At 44.5% G+C, this 25,094-nt stretch overlaps 1 protein-coding gene across 1 annotated transcript in view; it reads left to right on the top strand.

Annotated features, from left to right (window-relative positions):
• Positions 1-6,701, top strand: part of LOC142250055 (fibronectin type III domain-containing protein 7-like) — a 49,868-nt gene extending 43,167 nt beyond the window's left edge. The window contains exons 10-11 of the mRNA XM_075322117.1: positions 6,000-6,260; positions 6,388-6,701. Of these exons, the coding sequence (XP_075178232.1) occupies positions 6,000-6,260; positions 6,388-6,701 (575 nt within the window). The remainder of the gene's footprint in view (positions 1-5,999; positions 6,261-6,387) is intronic.
• The last annotated feature ends 18,393 nt before the right edge of the window (positions 6,702-25,094 follow it).

Genomic DNA, 25,094 nt, shown 5'->3' with positions numbered 1-25,094 from the left:
GAAATGGAACAGCCCATGGGCAGGTAACGATCCACGTAGTATCCCCCATCCCACATGCACCCCAAGAGATGAATACTCTCTGGGTGCACCGGTAGTAAACGAAAAGCTGCTTCCACGTCCGCCTTCGCCATCAGGGCCCCTCGCCCGGCTACCCGCACTAGCTCCAAAGCCTTGTCAAACGATACATAATTGACTGCTGACAACTCAGGTGAGATCCCATCATTTACAGACAAACCTGCCGGATACGATAAATGATGAATGAGCCGAAATGTATTTGGCTCCTTCTTGGTTACCACCCCCAGTGGCGAAATCCTTAAGTTGGAGAACGGCGGGTCCTTGAACGGGCCCGCCATCCTCCCCAACTCCACTTCCTTTTGCAGCTTTTCCCTCACCACCTCCGGATGTTCTTTTGCGGATCTCAAGTTACTCGGGCGAAACACCGGCGCTTCAGATTCGAACGGAATCCGAAAACCCTCCGTAAAACCTTTCAACAACAGCTCCGCCACCCGCACATCCGGATATCTATTTAAATAGGGAAGCATCACCTCTACCCTCACTGGCGTCCTCCCTTTTACCAGACCCCTCTCCTGCCTTTCCTTTTCCTTTTTTGAAACACCTGGCCAAAGAGTGGGAACCTCCACAACCAGAACACTCGTGTTTAAACCGACATGACGCCCCAAACTTACATTGCCGTTCATTAAATTGCCAACAGGCACCTTTTCTCAGGCCAGCCGGGGACCCGCCACTCGCACTCGGGCTCCCGGTACCCCCACGAAAGGGCTGAGCCGGAGCCGTCATCAATCGCATCCACAGGGAAATATCCTTGTGGTCCCACCGGATGCCAGGCCGCAGAGCCTGCCATTTCCAGAACTGCTCGTCATATCTCAGCCACCCTAAACCACCATACACTCTATACGCCTCCCCAATGGAATCCATGTAACCAAAAAGGGCGGAGCAATGCTCCGGCTCCTTTTCCCCAATCACGCTGGCTAAAATCGCAAACGCCTGTAGCCAGTTAGTAAAAGTTCTCGGTATCAGCCTGTACCTCCTCTTCTCCTGTACCTCCTCTTCCCCCCAGCCCATCCTCCTTTTCTTTCTTGGAGTCACTTGGCTTCACTTTGTCCAAGTTAAACTTCTCCAAGGGGAGCAAGGAAAAAAGTTCCACATACTCCCCTTTCCATATCTTCTCCCTCACCTCCTTTTTCAAATGCACCCCTAATGGACTTTCAAAGCACACATAAACTTCACTTCGTGCCCTATCATCCAACCGCACAACCTCGTCCTCTTTTTCTGCGTCCTTACTCACCGCAGCCGCTACGCCGTCCGCCTGCCCCACCACAACCGCCGACGCAGCCTCTGGAACTTCAACCTCTCGCGCCGGCACCACCGGCGGACCACCAACTGGGGGGCCCACCCAAGCCCCTGCCGGAGACCCAGGCCCGCTCTGTCCCGACCTCTCCGCCGACAACCCCTGCAACACCCCTAACAGCTGACCCCAAAAATTCCGACCCCGGTACCACCGACTGTCTGACCGTACCTGCGCCCTGCATACCGCCCCCTGCAGAGGAACCCACGCCCCCACCCCCAGACCCCGCAACATTAAACATATCAGTCGTCTTCTCACCAAGCTGCCTCTGAACCGAATCCGGAGCAGCCGTACCACGAACGTCCCTCAGCCGATCCATCCGTCCTGCCGCCTCCTCCTGTCCTTCTTCCTCTCCAGAATCCGAAACGCCGCTGAGGTCCTCAGGGGGGACCAGTGAGGGGACAGCCTGCACCTGGCGGCCGTCGACCCCCACGGTCACCGCACCCTGCGCCTCCGGGCGTCCCCTGCTGGGCCTTCTCCTCTTGACGCAACGTGGCGTCCTGCCGCCACTCTTCTTTGCAGGTCCCACGCCTGCCTGCTGCGTCGTCATCACGACGCTTGCAGATCCTGTGGATCTCCCACCCTGCCGACTGCAGGGAGGCCGTGCTGCTCCCGCTGCTTGTAGGGAACTCCCCCCAGCCCGATCCTCGCTGGGGGGGACCGTGATCACTGATCGCAGCGCCGGGCCCTGCGGACTGCAAGACCCTGCCTCCGGACCCCTCATGCTGCCACCCCGATCTGCACCGCCGCTCCGTCCGCTCCATCTCCCCTGCCGTCTGCAGGGAATCTCCGCCTCTGTTTCCTGATGCCGGGCACCACCCCCAGCCCGCACTTCACTGGGGGCTGCCGTCGCTCCGGTCCGGGGCCGTGCAGACCACCGAAGCTCCGCCCACTTCCGGCCCACGGGATCTCCGGCGAGGATTCCTCCCGGCGGCCGGTACCTCTCCCAGAGGTAAGTAAGGAGGGCTACGCTGCCCCGGAGGGTCCCCAAGGGGGCTCCTGGATCTTGTTCTTCTCCCCACGCCGGGGGAGTAGCGCTCCGGCGGTCGCGCCCACCGAGCGCGCAGCACCGGCCCGGGTGCTGGAGCAGCAGGCATTACCGCTCCAGCCCCGCAGATCGCCGCCAGCTGCTCCCGCAGCGCATCCACGCCAAGGACCTCAGAGGCCCCGCGCACCATGTCCAGTAAAGCTGCCAAGTCAGCCATTGTCCCGTCGGCGAGCAGCAGCACAGGTGGGACACACAGCTTGGGCAGCAAAGAGGAGGTCACCAGGGCACAGCCCCCTTTATACCCCCTAGTACCACCCCACCCCTTCCTTGGTTCCCCCCAATCACCTCCACCGACACTCCCACCAATCCTAAAGCCCCATACACTGCCCCCTAACCAAATCCCTTAACCCCTTCCTACCCTGACCCTTCCGCTCGTCATGGGGCCTATTCACCCCTATGGGGCTCACTGCCCATCTTGACAATGCTTCAGTTGATTGTTCGTCCAACAGCCATCTCAGCTATACTTCCATTTGGCTGAGTGCTCCTGTGTTCTCTGAGAAAGCCACTGACAGACATCTCTACCGGGGGCTTTATCTTTTAGACATGACCGATCAACAACTCATATTTGTTCTAACTTTCACCTATTCATTCCTTATTTTACTTGTTTCCTGTGAATGAGACACTCAGTGTGTTATACTCACATTTCCTCCCCTTTATATCTCCATCCCGGGGGCCGGTGGCTTTATAGTGCCCTCATTATATGAGTTAAACTCCTTGCATTACACAGCTTCTATTCCCTGGATTTCATTCATTATAAATGCACACATTTTTATTTCTGTGAATAAATTGGCAAATGTTACAAACTGACACAAGTCATCTGAATAAGACCTGACGAGTTGCTCTGCTGTGGCCTTAAGCTCGTCTGAAGACAGTTCTTTCAGATGGCTAAAAAAGCTAGATTTGCTTGATATATCTTTATATGCTTGAAGATGTTGGTCAAGAGAAGCGATAAACTGATCAAAGATAGGCAAGAAAGTTTCTGTTCTGTATTTTTCAGAAGGGCTGAGTTGTACTTCCGTATAGCCATAATCCAATGGATTGAGACACACGTTTTGGTGTGTTCCCCCATGCTGGTAAATGACCCCATCCTGGTAAATGTCCCCCTTCCTGGTAAATGTCCCCCTTTCTGGTAAATGTACACCATCCTGGTACATTACCCCATCCTGATAAATGTACCCCTATCCTGGAAAATGTACCCCCATCCTGGCATGTTTCCTGCATCCTGGCATGTTTCCCATATCCTAGCATATTTCCCCCATGCTGTCATGTTTCCCCCATCCTTGCATGTTTTCCCCATGCTGTCATGTTTTCCCCCATCCTGCCATGTTTCCCCAATCCTGCCATGTTTCCCCCATCCTCTGCCATGTTTTCCCCATCCATCCTTGCATGTTTTCCCCCATGCTGCTATGTTTTCCCACCCTGCCATGTTTTCCCACATCCTGCCATGTTGTCCCCCATCCATCCTTGCATGTTTTCCCCCATGCTGCTGTGTTTCCCTCATCCTGCCATGTTTTCCCCCATGCTGCTATGTTTTCCCACCCTGCCATGTTTTCCCACATCCTGCCATGTTGTCCCCCATCCATCCTTGCATGTTTTCCCCCATGCTGCTGTGTTTCCCTCATCCTGCCATGTTTTCCCCCATCCTTGAATGTTTTCCCAATCCTTCCATGTTTCCCCCATCCTTGCATGTTTACCCCATGCTGCCATGTATTTCCCCATCCTTCCATGTTTTCCCCCATACTGCCATGTTCTCGCCCACCTTGACACAGCCGCTGCCACACACAGTTTAAAAAAAACAAACTTCACCTTCCAGCACCCGCTCCACCACTGCGCGCCACTGGGTTGGGTCCTCAGTTCCCGCGCTGCCACCAGTCATCATTATGCCGATGCCGCTTACTGACGCTCCCGCCGTCTCCTAGGCAACAGGCCTGCGGCCTAGGAGAGGATGAGTGTCAGAGCGAGGAGAAATGTCTCCTCTACTTCAACACAACTTTGAACTGCCGGCACGACCGCGCCAGCAGTGCAACGTGGCATGATCAGGCGACAGCGCACGTGCCGACAGAATAAGCTCTGCATACACAGTCTGGCATGCGTGCCATACGTTCGCCATCAATGGCCTAGAAGCTTCTGTTGGGATCAGAGAAGGCTGCCGCATGCCATAAGCTAAGCATTAGGTACAGGTGTACTAAGGAGTCTGGCTAGCCAGGTCAGTGGATGCTGATGCAGGTGCCATGACTCTGCGCCAGCCACTGAGATGTAGGACTGTAGCCAGGTCCCTACACTTTTAATAGTTTCTCTTTTGTTAAATGTTCCTTATCATTCGAAATGGTTCACAGCAAAGAGACGTGTATTTTACATGTTTTGAGATATTTATCCCTATATTGGTGGGTGGCCCAGGGCCCGGGCCCCTTGGGCCCCCCCTAAATCCGAGCCTTCTTCCATCCTAACTTGGCCATCACATTCTTTAGTCTAATGTCAGCTGAACCCACTGATATTGGTAAGATCAGCTGACAGTCTATTGTGTATGTGTGAGTTTAGTTCAATGATGATATCAGTGGAAAAGAGGGATGCCGCCTATTGAGTTTCAGCAGTGGATCCTTTTGTTTGTTTAGCCGACAGCTATCTAATGTGTATGGGCCTGTGCTTTAGCTTGAACCATGCCTATTTGACTTGCATTACAGCACTTTTCCCCACTAAAAACATTTAAGGCAGATCCAAACAATACAAAATATTGGAAATGGTCTTTGGAGGTATTCTTTGTGTTCTATAATATTAAAGGAAATCTGTCATGTGAAAAAACACTATTAATCTACAGATATGGGGTTAATCTGCAGGCTAAAAGCATTTGAATCCTTTACCAGGCCCACACCTGAAACCCCGCTGACGGTAGGAAAATAACTTTAATCCCCCATACAGCGTTTGAGTTTTAGTCATCAGGCAGGTGCCAGCGCAGGTTCTGTCACCGCTCTGTGTATGGAGAGCGGCGGCTGTAACCACACCCCCACACTGATGGACAGCCTCGTCTAATGCTGAGAGGCTGTCAGTCAGTGTAGTGGGCGTGGCTTTAGCCGCCGTTCTCCATACACAGAGCGGTGACTGAAATGCTGCCTGGGGGATTAAAGTTCTTTTCCTCCAGGCAGCGGGGTTTGATGTGCGGGCATCAGGCAAAGTTCAAACACTATTGACCTGCAGATTAACCCCATATCTGCAGGCCAATAACATTCTTCCACGGGAAAGCTTCCCTTTAAAGAGTAATAACATTTTTAAACATTTTTATATGTTGTTTCTCTTATTGATCAGTAGTTGACAGGGGCTTCAGCTCCTGACTGATAAGTCAAATCAAGAAGGAGAAATGCTCATCTTTATCCCCAAGTATGAGCAGAGTGATGTACAGACCTATAGAGTTTTTTTTTTGACCATACATCACTCTGCTCGCTTCCAGTTAAGTTTAGGCTTGACCATTTGGTGGGGTCTTAAGACTAACATCAACACTAATGAAAGAAATCTATAACATATCAGAAAATGTTTTAAAGTTTAGTTGCGCTGTAAGTTTATTCACTTTTTGCTTTATTTTGCAATCTACAGCTCCTTGTATCCCAATGAAAGTGAACACAGCCCTGGACTGCATTAGTAATTCAGCCCTGATTTCCTGGAGCAATTCTCGGGGAGCATTAAATTATGTTTCCTCATTGAATGGATCAGTTGGAGAACGGTACAACTGTAGCAGCCCGGCCACGTCATGCTGGATCAGAAGTGTCCCCTGCGGTGGACTATACACTGTTGTCATGATGGCTCAGAACGACATCTGTAGCAGTGTAGAAAACAGCGTGGCTGTGCTGGAGACATGTAAGATACTCCACATTGTATAGTGTGCTGATACATGTTATATAGGCCATCAACAGGCTAGATGTGAAAATCACATGAATTGTATAAGGTCTGATATTGTATTATCTAAATTGTTCTCTCTTCTTAGGTCCTTGTGCCCCACAAAATATGTCTATATTTTCCCCCTGTAACACAAATGAGGCTTTGCTGCAGTGGGTGGCCGCCCCGGGGGCTGTGCGTTATACAGCCAGTGTAATATCATCAGAAGGAAGAAATTATATCTGCAACACAACAAACACCACTTGCACCATCGGAGGACTTCAGTGTGGAGAGACATACAATGTCACTGTCACCGTATTCAACGATTTTATGGCAAATGTAAGCCTAGAAGGGAAGACATTCACCAAAGGTAATAACAAAATAAGAAAATGCATTGCCGTAGTGCTGATCTTTATGGCCTAAGACACACGGCGAGAAAAACGGTGCGAGTGGAGTGCGATAAAAGAAATCGCATTTCACTCGGACCAATATTATCCTGTGTGTCAGCGCACATAAGCGAATATTTTCTCAGCCCTAATCGGACCGAGAAAACAATCACAGCATGCTGCGATTCTAATGCGATCATTGTGTCTCTCGCACGCATTCAAGTCAATGGGGCGAGAGAAAAATCGCACTGTACTCGTGGTACACTGGTGTACAACGAGTGTAGTGCGAGAATGGCAATACCCGGCTACGGAGGAGAGAGGGGGATAAATCCCTCCCTCCCCTCCTCAGTGCCGGCCCGCCCCTCCGCAGCGCTAGCCTGTCCCTCCGGTTGCTGGCCTGCCCCTCCTCAGAGCCGGCCCACCCCCCCCTCAGAGCCAGCCCGCCCCCAGCAGCTGAGGTCCGCTCGCATGATCGGATCTCAGTCGCAGGAAGACTTGCATGACACTCGGCTCTGCTGTACTGCCAGCATTAACTGAGTGTCATGCGAGGGGATCGCAGTAATCCCCATGTGGCCCCAGCCTTAAGCGGGCTTTACACGCTGCGACATCACTAGCATCGGCTAGCGATGTCGAGCGTGATAGCACCCGCCCCCGTCGTACGTGCGATATTGTGTGATCGCTGCCGTAGCGAACATTATCACTACGGCAGCGTCACACGCACATACCTGTGCAGTGACGTCGCTATGACCGCCAAACAATACCTCCCTCAAGGGGGAGATGCGTTCGACATCATAGCGATGTCACTGCGGCGTCACTAAGCGGCCGGGCAATAGGAGCAGAGGGGCGGCGATGAGCGGGACGTAACATCCCGCTCACCTCTTTCCTTCCACATTACCGGTGGACGGAGGTAAGGAGATGTTCGTCGCTCCTGCGGTGTCACACATAGTGATGTGTGGTGCCGCCGGAACGACGAACAACATCGCTAATAAGCAATTAACGATTTTTTGATTCAGGACGACCTCTCCATGGCGAACGATTTTGGCCACTTTTGCGATCGACTAAGGTCGCTCGTACGTGTCACATGCTGTGCGTCACAAACACCATGACCCCGATGATAATACGTTAACGATATCGTAGCGTGTAAAGCCCGCTTTACTGTTACAGTTCTGAATTCCACTACACTTCACACCACCTGCATCATGTGGGAAGGAGACCCTGTATAATAGGGATTTAATGCAGTCTGTGATTACTTTATACACTGTATATACATTAGTTTCTAGGCATTAGTTATGTGATACTCAACCTCCTAACCTGCACAATATATGTATGTAATCAGTAGTTATCACAAACAGTAGGTTTTTAGATGAACCACTTCACGACATCCGCCGTACATGTACGGCAAGTGTATAGAGCGCAGGCTCCCGGGTTCAAACTGTGACAGCGGGATTTCTCATGTGCCAGCATAGGGGCGTGTCATTCGAAGCACCAATCTACGCACCTGTGGCATGATCGTGGCTTGCTATGACAGCAGGGGGCCTACTGAAGACCTCCATACTTGTCATAGCAATGCTCATTTGAATCCTGAAGTGGCCGGGCTTCAAAAGGAGACAGTGATTTCTGCTATATACAGCAATGGTGGGGCATTACTGGATATAGCACAAGTGATCAGACGATCACGGGTTATAGCCCCCTAAGGGGACTTTTAAAAACCGTGAAAAATACATTTTTTTTAAAAAAAAATATGAAAAAAAAAACCTGTTGCCCCATTAAAAATACTAAAAGAAAAATTTAAAAAAATACACATATATGGTATCGACAGGTTCAAAATATAAAATTAGTTAAACACTGTATATACAGTATATATAAAATTAGAAAATTAAGCACTGTAAACAAAAAAATTAAGAACGCCAAAATTATGTTTTTTTTGGGGCCGCGGCAATAACCACCAAAAATGCTGTAACAAGCGATCAAAACGCCATATATATTCTAAAATGGCATCAGTAAAAACATAATAATGTATATTACATTATTATGATGACTCTTTTATAAACTTTTTGTATGTTTTTGTATTCAATAAAATTATGATACTGTTATGAATATGGAACTCCATGTGTGTTTTTTGCACACCTCTATAGATCAGTAAAACCATCGTCTTGGCCCTCAAAACATAATCATCACAATGCTCCATCATCCAAAAAATGAAAACGTTACGAAAAATTGGAAAATAGGAACAAAACCACCACAATTTATTTTTTCAAACTTTTTTCACCAATAAAACAATGAAAAAATATGGACATGTGTGATGTCGCCGTAATCGTACTGAGGGTGAGAATCATATTTCGAGCTAATTTTTATCACAAGATGTACACTGTAAAAACAATTCCCCAAAACCATGTCAGAATTCAGTTTTTTTCACAATTTCTCCAAATTTGAAATTTTTCCCCCGTTTTACAGAACACTGTGGTAAAATGAATGATGCCATTCAAAAGTACATCTAATCCCGCTAAATACAAGCCCAACTATGTCTATGTGGACAGACACATAAGTTACAGCTATGGGAAGAAGAGGAGGAAAAAACGAAAACACAAATTGACCCCATTGTGAAGGGGTTAATGGTCAACTAACACGCGATATATGTATAACATACAGCTAATAGTCTCTGAATAATAAATGTGCTAAGTATGGGTCACTGCAGATTGCCTATTAGAACAAGCAAGTTCCTACCGGTCGCTGCGTCCTCTCATCTTTTCAGTTGCTTCTTGTAAATGTTCTTCTCATATATCCCATGTTGCATGCCATTATTTTGATGTCATAAACGCATGTTTTCTGCACCTAAAAAGCATGTAAAACGCTGGAATTTTGATGTTTCTTGCTTTTTGCAACTTCTCATTGACTTCAATGTTAGCAAAACGCAGCCCAAATGGCAAAAACAATTGACATGCTGCTTCTTTGGACGCTGAGTTTTTGCCCAAAATTAGGCAAATTAAATGCAGCGTTTAGAAAAGCAAAGTGCTCACAAGAAATCCACTTTTCCCATAGACTTTGCTGGAAAATCAAAATGCATGCATAATCAAAAAAAATCTGATTTTTTTGATGTTGTCTTTTCTATGGTCCTGAGGAAGGGGGCAGAGTTCCTGAAATGCGTAGACCTATGCAACAGTAAAGCCACATTAATCTGATCTTCAGACTTGTGATCATTGGCGCGGCTTACAGAAACCCGTTTTCTACTTTTCTCTGTTATCTGCCACTTGGGTTGCCGCTGCCGTGATCCATTTCTACATGCGATTATAGTAGTTGTGACTGTCACAACTACAGTTGGTGAGTATTATTGCTCCCCCCACCTTTGCCCTGTACCTATAAGGGTAAGACCCTATTGCGCTTTATTTTCCACAGCTTTTTTTTCCTATAAATCCCACCAAAAATGAAGTGAAAAAAATCTTTAATTTCAACAAATAGTAAATTTTATTAGCTACATTTGTTTTTTCATAAAATACAAGGAGACACTGACTACATAAACTGGACAACCCCGGACTAGATTTACCCAAAGTATCGTAACTCCAAAATGAAGCCAAATTTCACAAGGTAATTACGGTGTTCCCCCACTAGATGGTGGCAGTGTGCAGCTATGCCTATATATAGTGACAAACAGGTAATTGCTGTGTTCCCCCACTAGATGGTGGCAGTGTGCAGCTATGCCTATATATAGTGACACAGGTAATTGCTGTGTTCCTCCACTAGATGGTAGCAGTGTACAGCTATGCCTATATATAATGATAAACAGGTAATTGCTGTGTTCCTCCACTAGATGGTGGCAGTGTGCAGCTATGCCAATATATAATAATAAACAGGTAATTGTTGTATTCCTCCACTAGATGGTGGCAGTGTGCAGCTATGCCTATATATAGTGACAAACAGGTAATTGCTGTGCTCCTCCACTAGATGGTGGCAGTGTACAGCTATGCCTATATATAGTGACAAACAGGTAATTGCTGTATTCCTCCACTAGATAGTGGCAGTGTACAGCTATGCCTGTATATAGTGACAAACAGGTAATTGCTGTGTTCCTCCACTAGATGGTGGCAGTGTACAGCTATGCCTATATATAGTGACAAACAGGTAATTGCTGTGTTCCTCCACTAGATGGTGGCAGTGTACAGCTATGCCTATATATAGTGACAAACAGGTAATTACTGTATTCCTCCACTAGATGGTGGCAGTGTGCAGCTATGCCTATATATAGTGACAAACAGGTAATTGCTGTATTCATCCACTAGATGGTAGCAGTATACAGCTATGCCTATATATAGTGACAAACAGGTAATTGCTGTATTAATCCACTAGATGGTGGCAGTGTGCTGCTATGCCTATATATAGTGACAAACAGGTAATTGCTGTGTTCCTCCACTAGATGGTGGCAGTGTACAGCTATGCCTATATATAGTGACAAACAGGTAATTGCTGTGTTCCTCCACTAGATGGTGGCAGTGTGCAGCTATGCCTATATATAGTGACAAATAGGTAATTGCTGTATTCATCCACTAGATGGTGGCAGTGTGCAGCTATGCCTATATAGCCTATATATAGTGACAAACAGGTAATTGCTGTGTTCCTCCACTAGATGGTGGCAGTGTGCAGCTATGCCTATATATAGTGACAAACAGGTAATTGCTGTATTAATCCACTAGATGGTGGCAGTGTGCAGCTATGCCTATATATAGTGACAAACAGGTAATTGCTGTATTCATCCACTAGATGGTAGCAGTATACAGCTATGCCTATATGTAGTGACAAACAGGTAATTACTGTATTCCTCCACTAGACGGTGGCAGTGTGCAGCTATGCCTATATATAGTGGCAAACAGGTAATTACTGTGTTCATCCACTAGATGGTGGCAGTGTACAGCTATGCCTATATATAGTGGCACAGGTAATTGCTGTATTCCTCCTCTAGATGGTGGCAGTGTGCAGCTATGCCTATATATAGTGACACAGGTAATTGCTGTATTCCTCCTCTAGATGGTGGCAGTGTACAGCTATGCCTATATATAGTGACAAACAGGTAATTACTGTGTTCCTCCACTAGATGGTAGCAGTGTACAGCTATGCCTATATATAGTGGCACAGGTAATTTCTGTATTCCTCCACTAGATGGTGGCAGTGTACAGTTATGCCTATATATATAGTGACAAACAGGTAATTGCTGTATTAATCCACTAGATGGTGGCAGTGTACAGCTATGCCTATATATAGTGACAAACAGGTAATTGCTGTATTCATCCACTAGATGGTGGCAGTGTGCAGCTATGCCTATATATAGTGACAAACAGGTAATTGCTGTGTTCCTCCACTAGATGGTAGCAGTGTACAGCTATGCCTATATATAATGATAAACAGGTAATTACTGTATTTCTCCACTAGATGGTGGCAGTGTGCAGCTATGCCTATATATAGTGACAAACAGGTAATTGCTGTGTTCCTCCACTAGATGGTGGCAGTGTGCAGCTATGCCTATATATAGTGACAAACAGGTAATTGCTGTATTAATCCACTAGATGGTGGCAGTGTGCAGCTATGCCTATATATAGTGACAAACAGGTAATTGCTGTATTCATCCACTAGATAGTAGCAGTATACAGCTATGCCTATATATAGTGACAAACAGGTAATTGCTGTATTAATCCACTAGATGGTGGCAGTGTGCTGCTATGCCTATATATAGTGACAAACAGGTAATTGCTGTGTTCCTCCACTAGATGGTGGCAGTGTACAGCTATGCCTATATATATAGTGACAAACAGGTAATTGCTGTGTTCCTCCACTAGATGGTGGCAGAGTGCAGCTATGCCTATATATAGTGACAAATAGGTAATTGCTGTATTCATCCACTAGATGGTGGCAGTGTACAGCTATGCCTATACATATAGTGACAAACAGGTAATTGCTGTGTTCCTCCACTAGATGGTGGCAGTGTGCAGCTATGCCTATATAGCCTATATATAGTGACAAACAGGTAATTGCTGTGTTCCTCCACTAGATGGTGGCAGTGTGCAGCTATGCCTATATATAGTGACAAACAGGTAATTGCTGTATTAATCCACTAGATGGTGGCAGTGTGCAGCTATGCCTATATATAGTAACAAACAGGTAATTGCTGTATTCATCCACTAGATGGTAGCAGTATACAGCTATGCCTATATATAGTGACAAACAGGTAATTGCTGTATTAATCCACTAGATGGTGGCAGTGTGCCGCTATGCCTATATATAGTGACAAACAGGTAATTGCTGTGTTCCTCCACTAGATGGTGGCAGTGTACAGCTATGCCTATATATAGTGACAAACAGGTAATTGCTGTATTCCTCCACTAGATGGTGGCAGTGTGCAGCTATGCCTATATATAGTGACAAATAGGTAATTGCTGTATTCATCCACTAGATGGTGGCAGTGTACAGCTATGCCTATATGTAGTGACAAACAGGTAATTACTGTATTCCTCCACTAGACGGTGGCAGTGTGCAGCTATGCCTATATATAGTGGCAAACAGGTAATTACTGTGTTCATCCACTAGATGGTGGCAGTGTACAGCTATGCCTATATATAGTGGCACAGGTAATTGCTGTATTCCTCCTCTAGATGGTGGCAGTGTGCAGCTATGCCTATATATAGTGACACAGGTAATTGCTGTATTCCTCCTCTAGATGGTGGCAGTGTACAGCTATGCCTATATATATAGTGGCACAGGTAATTTCTGTATTCCTCCACTAGATGGTGGCAGTGTGCAGCTATGCCTATATATAGTGACAAATAGGTAATTGCTGTATTCATCCACTAGATGGTGGCAGTGTACAGCTATGCCTATATGTAGTGACAAACATGTAATTACTGTATTCCTCCACTAGACGGTGGCAGTGTGCAGCTATGCCTATATATAGTGGCAAACAGGTAATTACTGTGTTCATCCACTAGATGGTGGCAGTGTACAGCTATGCCTATATATAGTGGCACAGGTAATTGCTGTATTCCTCCTCTAGATGGTGGCAGTGTGCAGCTATGCCTATATATAGTGACACAGGTAATTGCTGTATTCCTCCTCTAGATGGTGGCAGTGTACAGCTATGCCTATATATATAGTGGCACAGGTAATTTCTGTATTCCTCCACTAGATGGTGGCAGTGTACAGTTATGCCTATATATAGTGACAAACAGGTAATTGCTGTATTAATCCACTAGATGGTGGCAGTGTACAGCTATGCCTATATATAGTGACAAACAGGTAATTGCTGTATTAATCCACTAGATGGTGGCAGTGTGCAGCTATGCCTATATATAGTGACAAACAGGTAATTGCTGTATTAATCCACTAGATGGTGGCAGTGTGCAGCTATGCCTATATATAGTGACAAACAGGTAATTGCTGTATTCATCCACTAGATGGTGGCAGTGTGCAGCTATGCCTATATATAGTGACAAACAGGTAATTGCTGTGTTCCTCCACTAGATGGTGGCAGTGTACAGCTATGCCTATATATAGTGACAAACAGGTAATTGCTGTGTTCCTCCACTAGATGGTGGCAGTGTGCAGCTATGCCTATATATAGTGACAAACAGGTAATTGCTGTATTCATCCACTAGATGGTGGCAGTGTACAGCTATGCCTATATATAGTGACAAACAGGTAATTTCTGTATTCCTCCACTAGATGGTGGCAGTGTGCAGCTATGCCTATATATAGTGGCAAACAGGTAATTACTGTGTTCATCCACTAGATGGTGGCAGTGTACAGCTATGCCTATATATAGTGGCACAGGTAATTGCTGTATTCCTCCTCTAGATGGTGGCAGTGTGCAGCTATGCCTATATATAGTGACACAGGTAATTGCTGTATTCCTCCTCTAGATGGTGGCAGTGTGCAGCTATGCCTATATATAGTGACAAACAGGTAATTACTGTGTTCCTCCACTAGATGGTGGCAGTGTACAGCTATGCCTATATATAGTGACAAACAGGTAATTGCTGTGTTCCTCCACTAGATGGTAGCAGTGTGCAGCTATGCCTATATATAGTGACAAACAGGTAATTGCTGTATTCATCCACTAGATGGTGGCAGTGTACAGCTATGCCTATATATAGTGACAAACAGGTAATTACTGTGTTCATCCACTAGATGGTGGCAGTGTACAGCTATGCCTATATATAGTGACACAGGTAATTGCTGTATTCATCCACTAGATGGTGGCAGTGTGCAGCTATGCCTATATATAGTGACAAACAGGTAATTGCTGTGTTTCTCCACTAGATGGTAGCAGTGTGCAGCAATACCTAGATATATAGTGACAAACAGGTAATTTCTGTATTCCTCCACTAGATGGTAGCAGTATACAGCTATGCCTATATATAGTGACAAACAGGTAATTACTGTGTTCCTCCACTAGATGGTGGCAGTGTGCAGCTATGCCTATATATATAGTGACAAACAGGTAATTGCTGTATTCCTCCACTAGATGGTAGCAGTATACAGCTATGCCTATATATAGTGACAAACAGGTAATTACTGTGTTCCTCCACTAGATGGTGGCAGTGTACAGCTATGCTTATATATAGTGACAAACAGGTAATTGCTGTATTCCTCCACTAGATGGTGGCAGTGTACAGCTATGCCTATATATAGTGACACAGGTAATTGCTGTATTCATCCACTAGATGGTGGCAGTGTGCAGCTATGCCTATAATATAGCTACAAACAGGTAATTGCTGTGTTTCTCCACTAGATGGTGGCAGTGTGCAGCAATACCTATATATATAGTGACAAACAGGTAATTTCTGTATTCCTCCACTAGTTGGTAGCAGTATACAGCTATGCCTATATATAGTGACAAACAGGTAATTACTGTGTTGCTCCACTAGATGGTGGCAGTGTACAGCTATGCCTATATATAGTGACAAACAGGTAATTGCTGTGTTCATCCACTAGATGGTGGCAGTGTACAGCTATGTCTATATATAGTGGCACAGGTAATTGCTGTATTCCTCCTCTAGATGGTGGCAGTGTGCAGCTATGCCTATATATAGTGACACAGGTAATTGCTGTATTCCTCCTCTAGATGGTAGCAGTGTGCAGCTATGCCTATATATAGTGACACAGGTAATTGCTGTATTCCTCCTCTAGATGGTGGCAGTGTGCAGCTATGCCTATATATAGTGACAAACAGGTAATTACTGTGTTCCTCCACTAGATGGTGGCAGTGTACAGCTATGCCTATATATAGTGACAAACAGGTAATTGCTGTGTTCCTCCACTAGATGGTAGCAGTGTGCAGCTATGCCTATATATAGTGACAAACAGGTAATTGCTGTATTCATCCACTAGATGGTGGCAGTGTACAGCTATGCCTATATATAGTGACAAACAGGTAATTACTGTGTTCATCCACTAGATGGTGGCAGTGTACAGCTATGCCTATATATAGTGACAAACAGGTAATTGCTGTATTCATCCACTAGATGGTGGCAGTGTACAGCTATGCCTATATATAGTGACACAGGTAATTGCTGTATTCATCCACTAGATGGTGGCAGTGTGCAGCTATGCCTATATATAGTGACAAATAGGTAATTGCTGTGTTTCTCCACTAGATGGTAGCAGTGTGCAGCAATACCTATATATATAGTGACAAACAGGTAATTTCTGTATTCCTCCACTAGATGGTAGCAGTATACAGCTATGCCTATATATAGTGACAAACAGGTAATTACTGTGTTCCTCCACTAGATGGTGGCAGTGTGCAGCTATGCCTATATATATAGTGACAAACAGGTAATTGCTGTATTCCTCCACTAGATGGTAGCAGTATACAGCTATGCCTATATATATAGTGACAAACAGGTAATTACTGTGTTCCTCCACTAGATGGTAGCAGTGTACAGCTATGCTTATATATAGTGACAAACAGGTAATTGCTGTATTCCTCCACTAGATGGTGGCAGTGTACAGCTATGCTTATATATAGTGACAAACAGGTAATTGCTGTATTCCTCCACTAGATGGTGGCAGTGTACAGCTATGCTTATATATAGTGACAAACAGGTAATTGCTGTATTCCTCCACTAGATGGTGGCAGTGTACAGCTATGCCTATATATAGTGACACAGGTAATTGCTGTATTCATCCACTAGATGGTGGCAGTGTGCAGCTATGCCTATAATATAGCTACAAACAGGTAATTGCTGTGTTTCTCCACTAGATGGTAGCAGTGTGCAGCAATACCTATATATATAGTGACAAACAGGTAATTTCTGTATTCCTCCACTAGATGTTAGCAGTGTACAGCTATGACTATATATAGTGACAAACAGGTAATTGCTGTGTTCCTCCACTAGATGGTGGCAGTGTGCAGCTATGCCTATATATAGTGACAAATAGGTAATTGCTCTATTCATCCACTAGATGGTGGCAGTGTACAGCTATGCCTATATGTAGTGACAAACAGGTAATTGCTGTGTTCCTCCACTAGATGGTGGCAGTGTGCAGCTATGCCTATATAGCCTATATATAGTGACAAACAGGTAATTGCTGTGTTCCTCCACTAGATGGTGGCAGTGTGCAGCTATGCCTATATATAGTGGCAAACAGGTAATTACTGTGTTCATCCACTAGATGGTGGCAGTGTACAGCTATGCCTATATATAGTGGCACAGGTAATTGCTGTATTCCTCCTCTAGATGGTGGCAGTGTGCAGCTATGCCTATATATAGTGACACAGGTAATTGCTGTATTCCTCCTCTAGATGATGGCAGTGTACAGCTATGCCTATATATAGTGACAAACAGGTAACTACTGTGTTCCTCCACTAGATGGTAGCAGTGTACAGCTATGCCTATATATAGTGACAAACAGGTAATTGCTGTATTAATCCACTAGATGGTGGCAGTGTACAGCTATGCCTATATATAGTGACAAACAGGTAATTGCTGTATTAATCCACTAGATGGTGGCAGTGTGCAGCTATGCCTATATATAGTGACAAACAGGTAATTGCTGTATTCATCCACTAGATGGTGGCAGTGTGCAGCTATGCCTATATATAGTGACAAACAGGTAATTGCTGTGTTCCTCCACTAGATGGTAGCAGTGTACAGCTATGCCTATATATAATGATAAACAGGTAATTACTGTATTCCTCCACTAGATGGTGGCAGTGTGCAGCTATGCCTATATATAGTGACAAACAGGTAATTGCGGTGTTCCTCCACTAGATGGTGGCAGTGTGCAGCTATGCCTATATATAGTGACAAACAGGTAATTGCTGTATTAATCCACTAGATGGTGGCAGTGTGCAGCTATGCCTATATATAGTGACAAACAGGTAATTGCTGTATTCATCCACTAGATGGTAGCAGTATACAGCTATGCCTATATATAATGACAAACAGGTAATTGCTGTATTAATCCACTAGATGGTGGCAGTGTACAGCTATGCCTATATATAGTGACAAACAGGTAATTGCTGTGTTCCTCCACTAGATGGTGGCAGTGTGCAGCTATGCCTATATATAGTGACAAATAGGTAATTGCTGTATTCATCCACTAGATGGTGGCAGTGTACAGCTATGCCTATATGTAGTGACAAACAGGTAATTGCTGTGTTCCTCCACTAGATGGTGGCAGTGTGCAGCTATGCCTATATATAGTAACAAACAGGTAATTGCTGTATTAATCCACTAGATGGTGGCAGTGTGCCGCTATGCCTATATATAGTGACAAACAGGTAATTGCTGTGTTCCTCCACTAGATGGTGGCAGTGTACAGCTATGCCTATATATAGTGACAAACAGGTAATTGCTGTGTTCCTCCACTAGATGGTGGCAGTGTGCAGCTATGCCTATATATAGTGACAAATAGGTAATTGCTGTATTCATCCACTAGATGGTGGCAGTGTACAGCTATGCCTATATGTAGTGACAAACAGGTAATTACTGTATTCCTCCACTAGACGGTGGCAGTGTGCAGCTATGCCTATATATAGTGGCAAACAGGTAATTACTGTGTTCATCCACTAGATGGTGGCAGTGTACAGCTATGCCTATATATAGTGGCACAGGTAATTGCTGTATTCCTCCTCTAGATGGTGGCAGTGTGCAGCTATGCCTATATATAGTGACACAGGTAATTGCTGTATTCCTCCTCTAGATGGTGGCAGTGTACAGCTATGCCTATATATAGTGGCACAGGTAATTTCTGTATTCCTCCACTAGATGGTGGCAGTGTACAGTTATGCCTATATATAGTGACAAACAGGTAATTGCTGTATTAATCCACTAGATGGTGGCAGTGTACAGCTATGCCTATATATAGTGACAAACAGGTAATTGCTGTATTAATCCACTAGATGGTGGCAGTGTGCAGCTATGCCTATATATAGTGACAAACAGGTTATTGCTGTGTTCCTCCACTAGATGGTGGCAGTGTACAGCTATGCCTATATATAGTGACAAACAGGTAATTGCTGTGTTCCTCCACTAGATGGTGGCAGTGTGCAGCTATGCCTATATATAGTGACAAACAGGTAATTGCTGTATTCATCCACTAGATGGTGGCAGTGTACAGCTATGCCTATATATAGTGACAAACAGGTAATTACTGTGTTCATCCACTAGATGGTGGCAGTGTACAGCTATGCCTATATATAGTGACAAACAGGTAATTTCTGTATTCCTCCACTAGATGGTGGCAGTGTGCAGCTATGCCTATATATAGTGGCAAACAGGTAATTACTGTGTTCATCCACTAGATGGTGGCAGTGTACAGCTATGCCTATATATAGTGGCACAGGTAATTGCTGTATTCGTCCTCTAGATGGTGGCAGTGTGCAGCTATGCCTATATATAGTGACACAGGTAATTGCTGTATTCCTCCTCTAGATGGTGGCAGTGTGCAGCTATGCCTATATATAGTGACACAGGTAATTGCTGTATTCCTCCTCTAGATGGTGGCAGTGTGCAGCTATGCCTATATATAGTGACAAACAGGTAATTACTGTGTTCATCCACTAGATGGTGGCAGTGTACAGCTATGCCTATATATAGTGACAAACAGGTAATTGCTGTATTCATCCACTAGATGGTGGCAGTGTACAGCTATGCCTATATATAGTGACACAGGTAATTGCTGTATTCATCCACTAGATGGTGGCAGTGTGCAGCTATGCCTATATATAGTGACAAACAGGTAATTGCTGTGTTTCTCCACTAGATGGTAGCAGTGTGCAGCAATACCTATATATATAGTGACAAACAGGTAATTTCTGTATTCCTCCACTAGATGGTAGCAGTATACAGCTATGCCTATATATAGTGACAAACAGGTAATTACTGTGTTCCTCCACTAGAAGGTGGCAGTGTGCAGCTATGCCTATATATATAGTGACAAACAGGTAATTGCTGTATTCCTCCACTAGATGGTAGCAGTATACAGCTATGCCTATATATATAGTGACAAACAGGTAATTACTGTGTTCCTCCACTAGATGGTAGCAGTGTACAGCTATGCTTATATATAGTGACAAACAGGTAATTGCTGTATTCCTCCACTAGATGGTGGCAGTGTACAGCTATGCCTATATATAGTGACACAGGTAATTGCTGTATTCATCCACTAGATGGTGGCAGTGTGCAGCTATGCCTATAATATAGCTACAAACAGGTAATTGCTGTGTTTCTCCACTAGATGGTAGCAGTGTGCAGCAATACCTATATATATAGTGACAAACAGGTAATTTCTGTATTCCTCCACTAGATGGTAGCAGTATACAGCTATGCCTATATATAGTGACAAACAGGTAATTACTGTGTTCCTCCACTAGATGGTGGCAGTGTACAGCTATGCCTATATATAGTGACAAACAGGTAATTGCTGTGTTCATCCACTAGATGGTGGCAGTGTGCAGCTATGCCTATATATAGTGACACAGGTAATTGCTGTATTCCTCCTCTAGATGGTAGCAGTGTGCAGCTATGCCTATATATAGTGACACAGGTAATTGCTGTGTTCATCCACTAGATGGTGGCAGTGTACAGCTATGTCTATATATAGTGGCACAGGTAATTGCTGTATTCCTCCTCTAGATGGTGGCAGTGTGCAGCTATGCCTCTATATAGTGACACAGGTAATTACTGTATTCCTCCACTAGATGGTAGCAGTGTGCAGCTATGCCTATATATAGTGACACAGGTAATTGCTGTATTCCTCCTCTAGATGGTAGCAGTGTGCAGCTATGCCTATATATAGTGACACAGGTAATTGCTGTATTCCTCCTCTAGATGGTGGCAGTGTGCAGCTATGCCTATATATAGTGACAAACAGGTAATTACTGTGTTCCTCCACTAGATGGTGGCAGTGTACAGCTATGCCTATATATAGTGACAAACAGGTAATTGCTGTGTTCCTCCACTAGATGGTAGCAGTGTGCAGCTATGCCTATATATAGTGACAAACAGGTAATTGCTGTATTCATCCACTAGATGGTGGCAGTGTACAGCTATGCCTATATATAGTGACAAACAGGTAATTACTGTGTTCATCCACTAGATGGTGGCAGTGTACAGCTATGCCTATATATAGTGACAAACAGGTAATTGCTGTATTCATCCACTAGATGGTGGCAGTGTACAGCTATGCCTATATATAGTGACACAGGTAATTGCTGTATTCATCCACTAGATGGTGGCAGTGTGCAGCTATGCCTATAATATAGCTACAAACAGGTAATTGCTGTGTTTCTCCACTAGATGGTAGCAGTGTGCAGCAATACCTATATATATAGTGACAAACAGGTAATTTCTGTATTCCTCCACTAGTTGGTAGCAGTATACAGCTATGCCTATATATAGTGACAAACAGGTAATTACTGTGTTCCTCCACTAGATGGTGGCAGTGTACAGCTATGCCTATATATAGTGACAAACAGGTAATTGCTGTGTTCATCCACTAGATGGTGGCAGTGTACAGCTATGTCTATATATAGTGGCACAGGTAATTGCTGTATTCCTCCTCCAGATGGTGGCAGTGTGCAGCTATGCCTATATATAGTGACACAGGTAATTGCTGTATTCCTCCTCTAGATGATGGCAGTGTACAGCTATGTTTATATATAGTGACAAACAGGTAATTACTGTGTTCCTCCACTAGATGGTAGCAGTGTACAGCTATGCCTATATATAGTGACAAACAGGTAATTGCTGTATTAATCCACTAGATGGTGGCAGTGTACAGCTATGCCTATATATAGTGACAAACAGGTAATTGCTGTATTAATCCACTAGATGGTGGCAGTGTGCAGCTATGCCTATATATAGTGACACACAGGTAATTGCTGTATTCATCCACTAGATGGTGGCAGTGTGCAGCTATGCCTATATATAGTGACAAACAGGTAATTGCTGTGTTCCTCCACTAGATGGTAGCAGTGTACAGCTATGCCTATATATAATGATAAACAGGTAATTACTGTATTCCTCCACTAGATGGTGGCAGTGTGCAGCTATGCCTATATATAGTGACAAACAGGTAATTGCGGTGTTCCTCCACTAGATGGTGGCAGTGTGCAGCTATGCCTATATATAGTGACAAACAGGTAATTGCTGTATTAATCCACTAGATGGTGGCAGTGTGCAGCTATGCCTATATATAGTGACAAACAGGTAATTGCTGTATTCATCCACTAGATGGTAGCAGTATACAGCTATGCCTATATATAGTGACAAACAGGTAATTGCTGTATTAATCCACTAGATGGTGGCAGTGTACAGCTATGCCTATATATAGTGACAAACAGGTAATTGCTGTGTTCCTCCACTAGATGGTGGCAGTGTGCAGCTATGCCTATATATAGTGACAAATAGGTAATTGCTGTATTCATCCACTAGATGGTGGCAGTGTACAGCTATGCCTATATGTAGTGACAAACAGGTAATTGCTGTTTTCCTCCACTAGATGGTGGCAGTGTGCAGCTATGCCTATATAGCCTATATATAGTGACAAACAGGTAATTGCTGTGTTCCTCCACTAGATGGTGGCAGTGTGCAGCTATGCCTATATATAGTAACAAACAGGTAATTGCTGTATTCATCCACTAGATGGTAGCAGTATACAGCTATGCCTATATATAGTGACAAACAGGTAATTGCTGTATTAATCCACTAGATGGTGGCAGTGTGCCGCTATGCCTATATATAGTGACAAACAGGTAATTGCTGTGTTCCTCCACTAGATGGTGGCAGTGTACAGCTATGCCTATATATAGTGACAAACAGGTAATTGCTGTGTTCCTCCACTAGATGGTGGCAGTGTGCAGCTATGCCTATATATAGTGACAAATAGGTAATTGCTGTATTCATCCACTAGATGGTGGCAGTGTACAGCTATGCCTATATGTAGTGACAAACAGGTAATTACTGTATTCCTCCACTAGACGGTGGCAGTGTGCAGCTATGCCTATATATAGTGGCAAACAGGTAATTACTGTGTTCATCCACTAGATGGTGGCAGTGTACAGCTATGCCTATATATAGTGGCACAGGTAATTGCTGTATTCCTCCTCTAGATGGTGGCAGTGTGCAGCTATGCCTATATATAGTGACACAGGTAATTGCTGTATTCCTCCTCTAGATGGTGGCAGTGTACAGCTATGCCTATATATAGTGGCACAGGTAATTTCTGTATTCCTCCACTAGATGGTGGCAGTGTACAGTTATGCCTATATATAGTGACAAACAGGTAATTGCTGTATTAATCCACTAGATGGTGGCAGTGTACAGCTATGCCTATATATAGTGACAAACAGGTAATTGCTGTATTAATCCACTAGATGGTGGCAGTGTGCAGCTATGCCTATATATAGTGACAAACAGGTAATTGCTGTATTAATCCACTAGATGGTGGCAGTGTGCAGCTATGCCTATATATAGTGACAAACAGGTAATTGCTGTATTCATCCACTAGATGGTGGCAGTGTGCAGCTATGCCTATATATAGTGACAAACAGGTAATTGCTGTGTTCCTCCACTAGATGGTGGCAGTGTACAGCTATGCCTATATATAGTGACAAACAGGTAATTGCTGTGTTCCTCCACTAGATGGTGGCAGTGTGCAGCTATGCCTATATATAGTGACAAACAGGTAATTGCTGTATTCATCCACTAGATGGTGGCAGTGTACAGCTATGCCTATATATAGTGACAAACAGGTAATTACTGTGTTCATCCACTAGATGGTGGCAGTGTACAGCTATGCCTATATATAGTGACAAACAGGTAATTTCTGTATTCCTCCACTAGATGGTGGCAGTGTGCAGCTATGCCTATATATAGTGGCAAACAGGTAATTACTGTGTTCATCCACTAGATGGTGGCAGTGTACAGCTATGCCTATATATAGTGGCACAGGTAATTGCTGTATTCGTCCTCTAGATGGTGGCAGTGTGCAGTTATGCCTATATATAGTGACACAGGTAATTGCTGTATTCCTCCTCTAGATGGTGGCAGTGTGCAGCTATGCCTATATATAGTGACACAGGTAATTGCTGTATTCCTCCTCTAGATGGTGGCAGTGTGCAGCTATGCCTATATATAGTGACAAACAGGTAATTACTGTGTTCCTCCACTAGATGGTGGCAGTGTACAGCTATGCCTATATATAGTGACAAACAGGTAATTGCTGTGTTCCTCCACTAGATGGTAGCAGTGTGCAGCTATGCCTATATATAGTGACAAACAGGTAATTGCTGTATTCATCCACTAGATGGTGGCAGTGTACAGCTATGCCTATATATAGTGACAAACAGGTAATTACTGTGTTCATGCACTAGATGGTGGCAGTGTACAGCTATGCCTATATATAGTGACAAACAGGTAATTGCTGTATTCATCCACTAGATGGTGGCAGTGTACAGCTATGCCTATATATAGTGACACAGGTAATTGCTGTATTCATCCACTAGATGGTGGCAGTGTGCAGCTATGCCTATATATAGTGACAAACAGGTAATTGCTGTGTTTCTCCACTAGATGGTAGCAGTGTGCAGCAATACCTATATATATAGTGACAAACAGGTAATTTCTGTATTCCTCCACTAGATGGTAGCAGTATACAGCTATGCCTATATATAGTGACAAACAGGTAATTACTGTGTTCCTCCACTAGATGGTGGCAGTGTGCAGCTATGCCTATATATATAGTGACAAACAGGTAATTGCTGTATTCCTCCACTAGATGGTAGCAGTATACAGCTATGCCTATATATAGTGACAAACAGGTAATTACTGTGTTCCTCCACTAGATGGTGGCAGTGTACAGCTATGCTTATATATAGTGACAAACAGGTAATTGCTGTATTCCTCCACTAGATGGTGGCAGTGTACAGCTATGCCTATAT

The sequence above is a fragment of the Anomaloglossus baeobatrachus genome, chromosome 8, assembly GCF_048569485.1.
Source record: "Anomaloglossus baeobatrachus isolate aAnoBae1 chromosome 8, aAnoBae1.hap1, whole genome shotgun sequence".
Classification (NCBI taxonomy): Eukaryota; Metazoa; Chordata; class Amphibia; order Anura; family Aromobatidae; genus Anomaloglossus; species Anomaloglossus baeobatrachus.
The sequence above is the reverse complement of the archived record's forward strand: the minus strand, read 5'-3'. Positions and strand labels throughout refer to the sequence as shown.